The following is an 11047-nucleotide window of genomic DNA, read 5'->3' as shown; positions in this document are numbered from 1 at the left end:
TCGAATCAACAGAAGATGCCAAGGTGACAACAATATCAGAAGAGAGAGGGGGATCTCCTGTGGGTGCACCTGCGTCCCACCCCAGCAGAATCCAACGTGAGAAGCGAGAGAGTGAAAACATACTTCGCACAGCATTTGCACCTCGACTCAACCATCGTGCCCCCAAACACACACACACACACATATATACATATATAAATGTTCACCTAAACAGAAAATAAAAATAGACACATACAAGAAAAAGACCAATGTACCAGGACACCTTTTCACATCCTAAAACAAAAAGACATGTAGCATATATTCGCCACCAATACAGCAGAACCCATCACAAGGTCTTGGGGAAAGAGTGGCAGCCAGAAACTTGTATGGGGTATCGGTTTATATATAAAAAAAAAAGAATCATCATCACAGTTTTTACGTTAAGGCGGTGTGAACACGGGGACCGCGAATATGAAATATTACATCCACAGTCATGGAACGCAAAACAAACAAAAAAAAATGACACCGAAAGTTCGCATTTAGTTACTCATTGAATGCTCCCCTGGAATATAAGTCGGATCTTCGTTCATCGGGTCATTCAAAAGATTCGTGTAGTCCTCGATGAACAGCTTCAGCCGTTCCATCTTCATTGAAATTGCCGTTGCGCTCTCACTACCCCTCTGTATGTTTTCATTGAGCTTTTGCATCTGCCTGTACTCCTCCTCGCTACGCTCCAGAAACTGGCGGACACTACCGCGCACAGGAGTTGCATTCATTATGGCGTTGATTGCCCGCTGTGTGCGCAGAATGGCTAACACACTCGAACCGCATGTGTTGCCCCCAACGGTGACGCAGCTCAGCGTGTGGCACGGGCCACCAAGGGCGAAGCGAAACAAGGGGTTTGGCTGCCCTGTTCCCACGGCAATGTAGGGGTTTGCGGGCAGCTCGTGTAGGTCAAAAGCTCTGGTACTTCCCACATCACTAGAGGAAAAACTACTCGCAACGAGGAGGCCACTCAAAACAGCATCTCCCGCCGTTGATCTTCCATCGGCGGCAAGGCCATCAACCTGTTCGAGGACAATACTAGCCAAAAGCAATTTTCCCTCACCACTATTTCCTTCAGATCGCATGAACTCAGTGGCACTATTAACGGCGGCACGCAGCCGCTGCACATATCGTGACTCTTTCACCTTCATACATGCAGCGCCGCTCACGTTGATTCCGAGGAGAGGTGAATAGCAAAGTGTCAGCGGCTCATCACTATCATTATCATCCCTCCGCCGAAGGATATCCCGAACAACCTTTTGGCCCTCAATAACACACATGCTAAAATGCACCTCACGATAGCATCCTTTCGGTATCAGTTCCTTGTCAAGCAAAGCCTCGATCTCCTCGGCGATCGTGAACCACTCTGGCATCGCTACAAAGCCAGACCCTTGATCACCAAATGAGTGAACTGTATTACACAATAGTGCCGTATTGTGCCCTGTGGCAAACAAACGTACCAATTCCTTTATTTCTTTTGACTGGGCCAGATCCTTGGCCATAAAGGAGGGCAGCACTTCATCCGCGGTAAACAATACGATGGGATTTGCACCACGGCTCAGTCTAACACTGACATTCCCTGCCGAATCAGTAGAGATGGGGTTTGACCGCATAGATTCATTTGTCAGCACCAACATTGTGCGCACCTTGTTAGCCCTCTTTTGATCTTTAGTTGCTCCTGAAGTCGGAGGAAGCGAGACGTTAGTGTCTACAGTCGATGCTACCCGGTACTGCCTGCTTGGTTGGGTTCTCTGTTCCGCTCGGGGGGGACATGACTCATTGTGTGCAGCAGTGTCTACTTGACCACGCACGCCAGGGACGCCGTCCTTCGCCGCACTGCTCGGCGATAACCTATTCTCATCAGTCATGGATGATCGATCGTGTCTGCGATGTGCATTATTCAACGGCACTGAATACTGCAGCGCTGATTTCTCCCCCGCAGGCGGGGCAGTCTCATTGTGGAGGCGATGATGACACTTGCCTGGATTCTCCTTGAAAGGCTTCGGGACATCGACCTGTGGCACTCTCTTCGTAGACACATCACCCTTTTCAGACAGGCGACGCTGTTCTACCCGGGGCGCTGTAGACAGAGGTGAAATATTTTCATTTCCCTGTAAACACTTCCTCTGCTGTTCCTCCACATCTTCTTTCTGTGGCTCTTTTTGCTCTTCCCGCTTTTTCTTCTTATCGTGCTTGGATGTCTTGCTTTTTTTTGACTTTTCTTTATGGCGGTGTCCTTCTTCGCGAGACCCACGACGAAAGCTCTCTGACTGTTGGGATCTCCCGCTTGAGCCCTCGGATAAGGGGAAGCTCTCCATTTCCCTGAAGGAAACGGAGCTGCGGCGCCTGGTGCGACCCTCGAAAGGATTTCCAGACTCTTCCCTCCCGCGGATCCCTGACTCTCTGTTAGAAAAACTGTTCTCACCACGATTCTTCGGTTGCTCCGGCACCACTGTTTCGCGAAGCAGTTCGTCCAGTGTGAAGCGTTGGGGCGACGGCACTGTGGCCTCTCCCTTCTCTGAAATCAAGCGGAGCCACTCTTTATGCCCCGGCATCCCAGTGATGTGGCCGATAAGAAGCGTTGCGGACGGTCCGCTGAGGGAACGCTGTACAATCGTAGAGATACTACTGGTCGCGGAGCCCCCCCGGACGAGCGACGCTGGATCACTGAGGATAATAAGTTGCAGGGAAGAGAGAAGAACAGATACTCGTGCCGTGTTCTGCACCTGCTTAAGTCCCACTGCAGCCACAACCATGTTGACACCTCGCTCCCTAGAACTCCTGGCATATGCATCTGTAATTTGCTGCGCGAGCGTTGGCAGTCGTTTCACCACGTCAACTTCTTCCATACCAATCGGACAAAGACCGTAAAGGTGGCTCCGAGCAATGGTAATTTCCTTAAACTCTGTTGCAGAGCTTAGCAAATCGCATGCCTTGTTTTCAGATGATTTCACGGAGCAGATTCGAAGGGTAATATCAAACGATGCAATGGTCTTCGCTTCCTCTTCCTTCTCAACCCGTGCCAATACAGTGCGTATAGAATACATAATAAGTTCTTCCGTAAGGCTCCATGAGAAGGTGTTACAACCCAATATCACCACTGTGCTGTGACCTGAGACGAACAATTGGAAAAGTCCACTGAGACGCCTGCATTCGCCGAAACCAGACTTTTGATCTGAGCTAACACGAATGACCTCATCGAATTTGAGCTGTTCGGTTGCCTGTGCTTGCCCTTTTCCTAAAGATGGCCAGAATTTCGGAATCTCTACCACTTGATTGCCCGGCAAGACCGTTAACCGCGCTGAAATGTTATGCGGAGAGGGTGACAGGATTACAGCGGTGTTGACACGGTTCATTACCCAGAGAGGTACAGCAAGGGAAAACGAAGTGGACGATTGCACACTCATTTGGCTCTCAGTGTTCTCTCGCATCCAACTCCTTGTACCACTCTGTGCTGAAGAAAATGTCTCCGATCCTGGTGCTCTTAGTCCTTCACTGGGTGAGATTGGTGGGGCCAAAGCGCCTTCGCTCAGACCCAAGGTCCCAAGGGACACACTTCGGGGGATAGTCCCACAGAAATAGCTCCAATCCAAGATGTCTCCAAACTGATAACCAAAGTTGAAAACACCAGAAGTCCGGTTATTGGCTGAAGACCCCAACTCGGACGTTATCGAGGACCGTATGTCAGCCGACGCTTGCTGAATTTGCCTTTTCTGACCTTGTTTCTGCTGTACATGTTGCGGCGATGACTTAGATACGTGAGAGCAGTTAGGTCCCAACAATGCGTCAAGAGAGGCTACCTTTGACAGTGAATTTTCCAATAAATCGTCCCGCATCTGGTACATCCTTGGCACATCCACGTTGCCTTTCAAACCAGCTTCTTTCTTTCCTCTTTCCGTCGACTCTCTCACGGACATCACGTTGTCACCTTCTGGATACTCGGGCTGCATGAACATGGAGATCCCACCCACCGTGCTGAATGAAAACGTCGAGGGCCCTGCCGCAACGGGCTGTGGCTCCACCTCGTCCTCCACGGAGAGATGTACGTGCTCCAAGCTGTAGGGGGACAGGGTGGAGCGGGAGTCGTCACCACTGGGCAACGGCTCCACCTTCTCTGTCTTGGAGCGCTCCTCTTTGAGCCGGCGCGAGCGGAACGCGAGAGCGCTGGCCCCACCACCCGCGAGCGGTATACCGCGGCCCCACCCTGGACTCGTGCTCTGGAAGAAGCCAAACATGTCAGTGATGTTTGTCTTAATTGCAGAGGCGTCGCGACTTTCGGGAGTCCTCGTGACGCGCACCTCGGTACCATGTGGGTGGGTGTGACGGGGGTCATTCTTTTCCCCTTCCTTTTTCATTTACTGTGAGGCAGATAGAGAGATAGAAAGACCACAGGAAAGGGCGCGAATGGGGGTCAGCTACGGATGCATCAGCTCACCCGCCGTACGCGCATGCACGCGGAGATAATTATATATGAATAGAGAGATCGAGATAGAGAGAGAAAACATCGGAGGAATAGAGGGCAACTAGTAGAAATGTACCGGTCAGTTCAACAGTAACAAAAAACTCGGTATAAAACGAAAAGCCAAAAAAAAAACACATACAAAAGAAAAAAGAAACAGTACGTATGAGATGACGATAGGGCGAATATCTATCCTGTTTACGCTTTCGCTTTCACCTCCTTCCTTTACGGTCTCATCCACGTCTTCAGTGATCTCCTCCACCCTTCTCTTTCCATCTCATTTTCCCTTCAGCTTAAAGGACACAAAATGCGCCACTAGAAAAAGGATCAAGAAATAACTGCAATCCAATTAGATGAAATTGGGGAAACCTCTGGTGTCGGATGAAACACATGCTCAAGCGCCAGCCGCAATGCTTCTTGCGTCATGAGCAACAATAAGAATGATAGAAGGAATCTGTGAACCTCTACCACCCTGTGCCTTTCGTTTTCCCTTTTCTTTCCGGATGTTAAACGCGAGACGCCACCATTATCCGGAAGACCGGTTTTCGTCCCCCTTTGTGCATTTTTCTTCCCCATGCAATGAAGCACAGATGCTGCATAGAACTAATGGTGAAAGATATGTGCTTGCACAGCATGCAGGGGAGCACCACAACTGAACAAACACCTAGCTAAAAAAATAGACATATTCGATAGAGGTGCTCACTGACGTCGCTTTTACTGCCGTACTGTGCAGCAACCGCGGTTCCCCTCCCCTCCCCCACAAAACAAAACAAAACAAAACAAGTAGACGTCTAGCATGCTTGTGGAAAGCGCGACTTCTTGGAATGATCTGAATCTTCATGCAAGTAATCTGCGCGGGATCATGCCCCCGGTGGAGTGCTACCCGTTTGTTTGGCACAGCGGAGCTTACGACACACCTGGCAAGAATCGTGGTTCAGCTAGGATAGACTTCTTCTGCGACGGTATAGGCACTGGAACTCTCTGAGAAGGCACTAAGATGGGAAGGAAGGTGCCGTGTGCGTCCTTAGTGCCAGCCTTCTCCTGCACCATTCCCCCGTTGCCATCCCGACTTGCTGGGCGCAACTTCTTGACGCTGTTGCCGCCTGCCGCCAGCGCACTTAGCTCCTCCAGGGGGCTTCTCGTCAAGAGAGGCAGGGTGAGCACACACTGGAGGCGTTTCAGTGGCACGGCGTCCGGGTGGGATAGCAGCCACTTCGCGTCCCTGAGCACACCCTTCACTACCACGATGGTCTCCTCACGCACCCGCGACTCCCCAAACTTCGTCACCGCATCTTGCAGAAATTCCTGTGCGATGTTGTAATGCTCCCTCGCGTCGTATAGGATTGGAGGGCGGTTGACAATTTGCCGGAGTTTCAGAGCGTTCTCAAAGAAAATATCCGACTTCCTGTCCCCCTCCATAATGCATGTCACGTGTGTCGTCACACCGGCGCCACCCAATGCATCGGTGAAGAAAAAGCGCAGAGGTGAGGCCTTTGACTTACGAAGGTTCTGAAAACCCTTGGGGTCTGCTGTCAAAGCGAAGGTGAAGACTGTAAGAATCAACTCAGGCACTTCCATTTCTCCAGGAGGAGGAGGCGCGTACTCTTTCACAAGGAGCGTTCCGACAACCATGCTATCCGGATGATAGTGCTGCCACCGCTTTATTATGTTTGAGACTTCGCCAACGCAGTCCACTGTGGCCACATCCGCCCAATTCATGCCCATGAGGCACGGGCCACAGCATCCCACAAAGCCGTTTCTAAGAGCAACTACCTGCACTTCGTTCGTACTTCTCAAGAGGTCTACAGCGGTGTGGGGGTCAATCACTGCAGCTACCGAGAGCCACATGTCACACTTGGTTCCATCATCCACTGCACCACTTTTGAAGCGTTTCACCAGACCCTTGAGGAATTTGCGGCTCAATTTCACAGCCCTTGAACGGCAGCCTGTAGCGTAAGTGATAAGGAGGAATCCTCGCTGGCCACAGTGCGCACGGTTTAGGAGAGAGGCGAGTGCTAACGAGCTCCTCACATTCGTGGAGCGAAGCACCTCGTCAAGGTCATAGTCAGTTTTAAGCTCAACTAAACAACCGTCACGGAGCTCCTCGTGACGGACCACACTGACCATGCCACCCCCACTCTCATCAGTGAGGGTAAATGATGGCAACTCCGCCCCTGAGTCATCCCGTGCATCACGCGAATGGACAACTGCAACAGTTTTAATACGAAAGTCATCGTTCTCTTTACCCTCCTCCCGAATGGCATAGCGGCGCATTCGCCGCTTTTGAAAACTCACTTGATGGCTATGTTCACCGCCGTGTGCCTCCTGCTTCGCTGAATGGTCAAGCCTTTCTGTTGGAGGAAACGCATTCAACATAATTGCATCTGAACCTGGTGATTCCAATTCCGAGACAAAAGAGAAACGCACACGTTCCAGTGGCACAGAGTTCTGCTTGGCTGGCTGTTCCAAACCTGGCGCCGATCGCCTTGAAGAGCCTAATGATGCTCCCAAAGGCTTCACTGGCGCCTCCGGAGTCCCCAGTGTAGTAGTAGAAGGCTTGTCTGTCACATTCGAACGCGTTCCAGATGGGCCCAAACTCCCTTTAGGTGGATGCACACGCTTCGTTGGCATCTCTGAAATATTCACCGGGGGATCCAGTGGCGCTACTGGCGTCTTCTTTGTCTTCGATGGTCTTGTTGGCGAACGCTGACGCCTCAATGGTGACTCCGAAGATGCTACTGGCGTGTCTGAAATATTCCCTGGGGGATCCAGTAGCGCTACTGGCGTCTTCGATGACCTTGCTGGCGAACGCCGACGCCTCAATGGTGACTCCGAAGATGCTACTGGCGTGTCTGAAATATTCATTGGGGGTGTTGGGCGCGTTTCCACCAGGCCGACAAACTTCACCGCGAGTGTCGAACGCCCTACTGGAACCACCGATGAATTCACCGGAGGACCAGTTTCGTTTGAAGTGCGCGAGTCATTGCGTCGACCAGGAACATTTTGGTTTCTGGTTTTTGTGCCGTTACGATCACTTCTCACTAGTTGAGTGGCCCAAGCACCATTATCCACCTCCTGGGCGACAACTGTTGGAGAAGGAGCCCGATCGTCATCCTGCAACAATGAACCAAACATGGCGCTATTGTTTAGCCACCCCTCTTTGAATTCCACAGAATATCGGTCAAGCGTCTTTGCAGGGAACTCTGCGGTCGTATTCGTGCAAGCGAATTCATCTAAGTTGCCGTACTCACCAAAATAACTACCAGTGGACATCGATAGGGGGCCATTTACCCCCCCAAGGCCTGACCTGGGGCTGCGCCTAACGTATGTAGGAGTAGGGCTCCTACTTCCCCGCATCTTTTCCTCCGACGAACCCCTTGTTGCCACTGGCCCACCATTGGGCACGTCCGGAGCGATTGACACTCTTGTTGGTCGCGTTGCCTTCCTGCCCACATCCCAGGCACGGGGCTGCTGATAAGGGGCCGATTTTTCGTCAAGCCAACCCCCTGACGTAGCGGCTAGCTTCCACCCCTGAACAGAATCTCTGTTGGCATAACTGGTTGATTCGTCTTCAATCTGCAGGTTCAGGAGGCTTTCCAGGAAGCTACCGTTGATGCTGCCATACGCACTCATCACAGCTCGCTAAACACACGGAAAGATACAGAAAAGAAATTGATACTGCACACCGCACTGCATTTATTGCCTCATGAAATGAATGAGGGAAAGACACGGGTGAAACACACAGTCACACCCACTCAGTCAAGCTGAGTGTCTGAAACAATGTTATGACCCAGTTCCTGACCAAGCCGCACACTACTTGCACCAAGTGAAGAAATAACACAGCGAAAAACTGATACACATGCCCGCTATTTGCACCTTCCCCCCACCTGAGGGTACCGCAACGCACAGCAGAAGCGTCTCACAGATGCATTTATGCCGAATCCCAAGAATAAATGTTATTTTGGCACCCCAACACCATCTCGTATGACACACCAGATGTTGCTACCCCTCGGAACGGGTTGTCACGTCTGCCTCCCCCTCTCTTGAATGAATGATTTATGCCATTACTCACCACATTCCTCTTGCTACTGTCCCTAACACCGCTGAGCAGTTGTCCTTTATTCACCTCATCCTTCCCGTTTCCGTCATGCCCGACTGGCGCAGTAATTCTTGCCTGCTCCCCACCACTGCGCCCGCGCACCCCTGGCCAGCGACGCAAGCGGTCTTTGAACCACGCATGGGCAGCACACCTCAAACAAACACGCGCTGTCCCTCCTCACCTCTCCCCCCTCTTCTCTTCCACGCACAACGGCGCGCGACGGCCCACTCGTGCGGCGGCAGCAGCTTCCCAGTCCATCCTTTCTATGGGCGCTGTGCAGAAGTGAAATGAAGAAGCAGAAACAGAGCGAGTTTTTTGCAGCGAGTGGAGGTGGAGCACCGCACCGACACGAGAGCACCACGTCGCCAACCACTCGACTTTTAGAGGCGAGCAACCTGCCTGTGGTGTACTCAGAGAAGGAAAAAAAAGGGTAAGGGCGTGAACAAGACAAAAAAACTTAAAACAAACAAACAAAAAAACAAAACAAGCTAACGGTAGTTGGGAGAGATGAAATTCTCCTTTTTCCTGTACCTCTCTTCAACACTTTCCCGGACTTTTTTTAAAAAAAACCATCTCCCTTTTCTTTTTCTTTAGCTCCCATAAAGGTGCTTCGCATTTCCCTTTTTATCGTCCCTCCATTGACCACCGGCACCATACCTGGGCGCGCGCACACAGAGAGAATGTCTTTCCACCCTTTTGTCAGTGTATGGTGCCTACACCAAGGTGAGGCAATATTCTTATGCTGCGGCGTTGGGTAAAAATCAGGGCATAGCGAGCACATATGAACATAGAAGCACTCGAGGGCTATCTTAAACAGGCTCTTTGCTTTTATTTGCCACCAAAGCACTTTAAACACCCCCAAAAAGAGACATTTAATCACACCTGTCAGTACGGCATTAACATGTACGAAGTATGTCATTTGCTTTCCTTCCGTTTTTTTTTTCTCCTGGCAGTGTTCGATTGCCTTTGTACAGCATTATTTCTCTCACGATGTACGGGATCCCCCCTGTCGAATGAGTGCCCATCAGCTCCTATGAAGAATTCACAAACCAAAAATCAAAAAAAAAAATGACAAATACTTTTCTCTTTCCCCTTTCACTCATACTACCTTCTTCACGAAGCCGCATTCCTCTTCGAGAGTTGTTTTCTCTACGCAAAGTCAGCACAACAACAATGAGTCATGAAGATCACCGGAGTAAGAAACAAACAAAACGCTCAGAAATGCTTGCTTTGGGAAAAAAAAAGGTAGTGCCGCTGAGAAAATAAACTATGAGGTTCAAAAAAAAAAAAGGCGAGACAGAGTTCCCCAACACACCCTTGTTTCTTTTGCAAGATGGAAGGAAGAAACCGTAAAGCAGTTGTAACACCTACAGAACGTTAATGTGTCCCCTCGCCTCCGCTGAAATACACACAATTGCACCATTTGAAGAGTAGGAATAAAGAGGAATTGAATGAAGGAGAGGGAGAAAGAGAGAGGGGAGGGGGGATGATCTGTTTTCTTACTCAGCTGTGTGATCGCCTGTGCACATAAATTATTGTGCCTAGAACACACTATTTAAACAGTGAGACATTTTCCCTTTGTCTCCCATCTTCCAATTCCTTAGCATACGAGTTCAGTGTGTCTTCTTCTCCTTTTCGCTTCGCGTATGTATGGATGCGGGAGTGATTCTTCTCTTTTTTGTTTTAATAAAGGAAATCTCAATATGCCTTTGGCTTCGTCTCCTTTGGCTTAGACAGGAGTTCCTGTGCGTCCTTCAGCATCACTTCCATGCGGGTGACGATCTTCTGAGCGGACTTCTGCTTCTCGGGGTTGTCGTTCAGCTTTTCCGCGGCCGCCTTCTGCTTCGGGAGCTCATTCTTTGTGAAGTCCACGAAGTGCTTGACGTTTCCACTGCGCGGGGCGCTGTTCTTGACCTGCCGCATAGACTTGACCGCATCAAGAGCGGCATTCACGCTGTCCTTCCGGCTCTCCTCAGCTGTCACGGCAACCAAGCAAACCGAAGCGCTGGCACCGCCAACGGCGTAGCGGAGAAGCGTGTATGGTTCTGACTTGCTCTTGTCCTTCACCCCAGTTAAGTGCGATACCTCCTCACCCGCAATGACAAAGCATAGAGAGGACACGTAGACGGTCTCTTCGCTGGAACTGCCCTTCTTGATCTGCTTGAGGACAAAGAAGGCCAGAACAAGCTCCTCCGGTTTGCTTGATGCCTTCAAGCCATCCTCGAAGGTCTTTGCACAATCGCTTGACTGCCTGTGTTCCTTGGAACTCAGTCCACCAATCGCAGGGCCGAAGATAGGGGAGGAGGTCATCTGCATCTTTTCATATGAGGCACCTGACTTGAGGAGGTCCTTTACCTCATCACCACCCTTGACAGCCGCCATTGTTATGGTAACATCGAACTTGATGCCGTCCTTCTCGACCCTCGACACTGCCGCCTCCAGGAACTTCTTCGCAATTTGGGTTG

The 11047-nt window shown here is 50.6% G+C and overlaps 3 protein-coding genes across 3 annotated transcripts; all 3 read right to left on the bottom strand.

Moving 5' to 3' along the window:
- Window positions 1-518: 518 nt before the first annotated feature.
- Window positions 519-4379, bottom strand: DQ04_02431020 (hypothetical protein; the record flags this gene model as incomplete). The annotated part of the gene is made up of 1 exon (XM_009311872.1): window positions 519-4379. The coding sequence occupies one exon, from the start codon at window positions 4377-4379 to the stop codon at window positions 519-521; it is 3861 nt and encodes a 1286-aa protein (XP_009310147.1).
- Window positions 4380-5389: 1010 nt separating this feature from the next.
- Window positions 5390-8116, bottom strand: DQ04_02431010 (hypothetical protein; the record flags this gene model as incomplete). Its single annotated transcript, XM_009311871.1, has 1 exon — window positions 5390-8116. One exon carries the CDS (start codon window positions 8114-8116, stop codon window positions 5390-5392), a length of 2727 nt encoding a protein of 908 aa, XP_009310146.1.
- A 2164-nt stretch (window positions 8117-10280) lies between these two features.
- On the bottom strand, window positions 10281-10964 carry DQ04_02431000 (hypothetical protein; the record flags this gene model as incomplete). The annotated part of the gene is made up of 1 exon (XM_009311870.1): window positions 10281-10964. One exon carries the CDS (start codon window positions 10962-10964, stop codon window positions 10281-10283), a length of 684 nt encoding a protein of 227 aa, XP_009310145.1.
- Window positions 10965-11047: the final 83 nt, after the last annotated feature.

The sequence above is a fragment of the Trypanosoma grayi genome (assembly GCF_000691245.1).
Source record: "Trypanosoma grayi strain ANR4 Tgr_243_V1, whole genome shotgun sequence".
In the NCBI taxonomy this organism is placed as follows: domain Eukaryota; phylum Euglenozoa; class Kinetoplastea; order Trypanosomatida; family Trypanosomatidae; genus Trypanosoma; species Trypanosoma grayi.
This window is presented reverse-complemented; position numbering and strand designations above follow the sequence as displayed.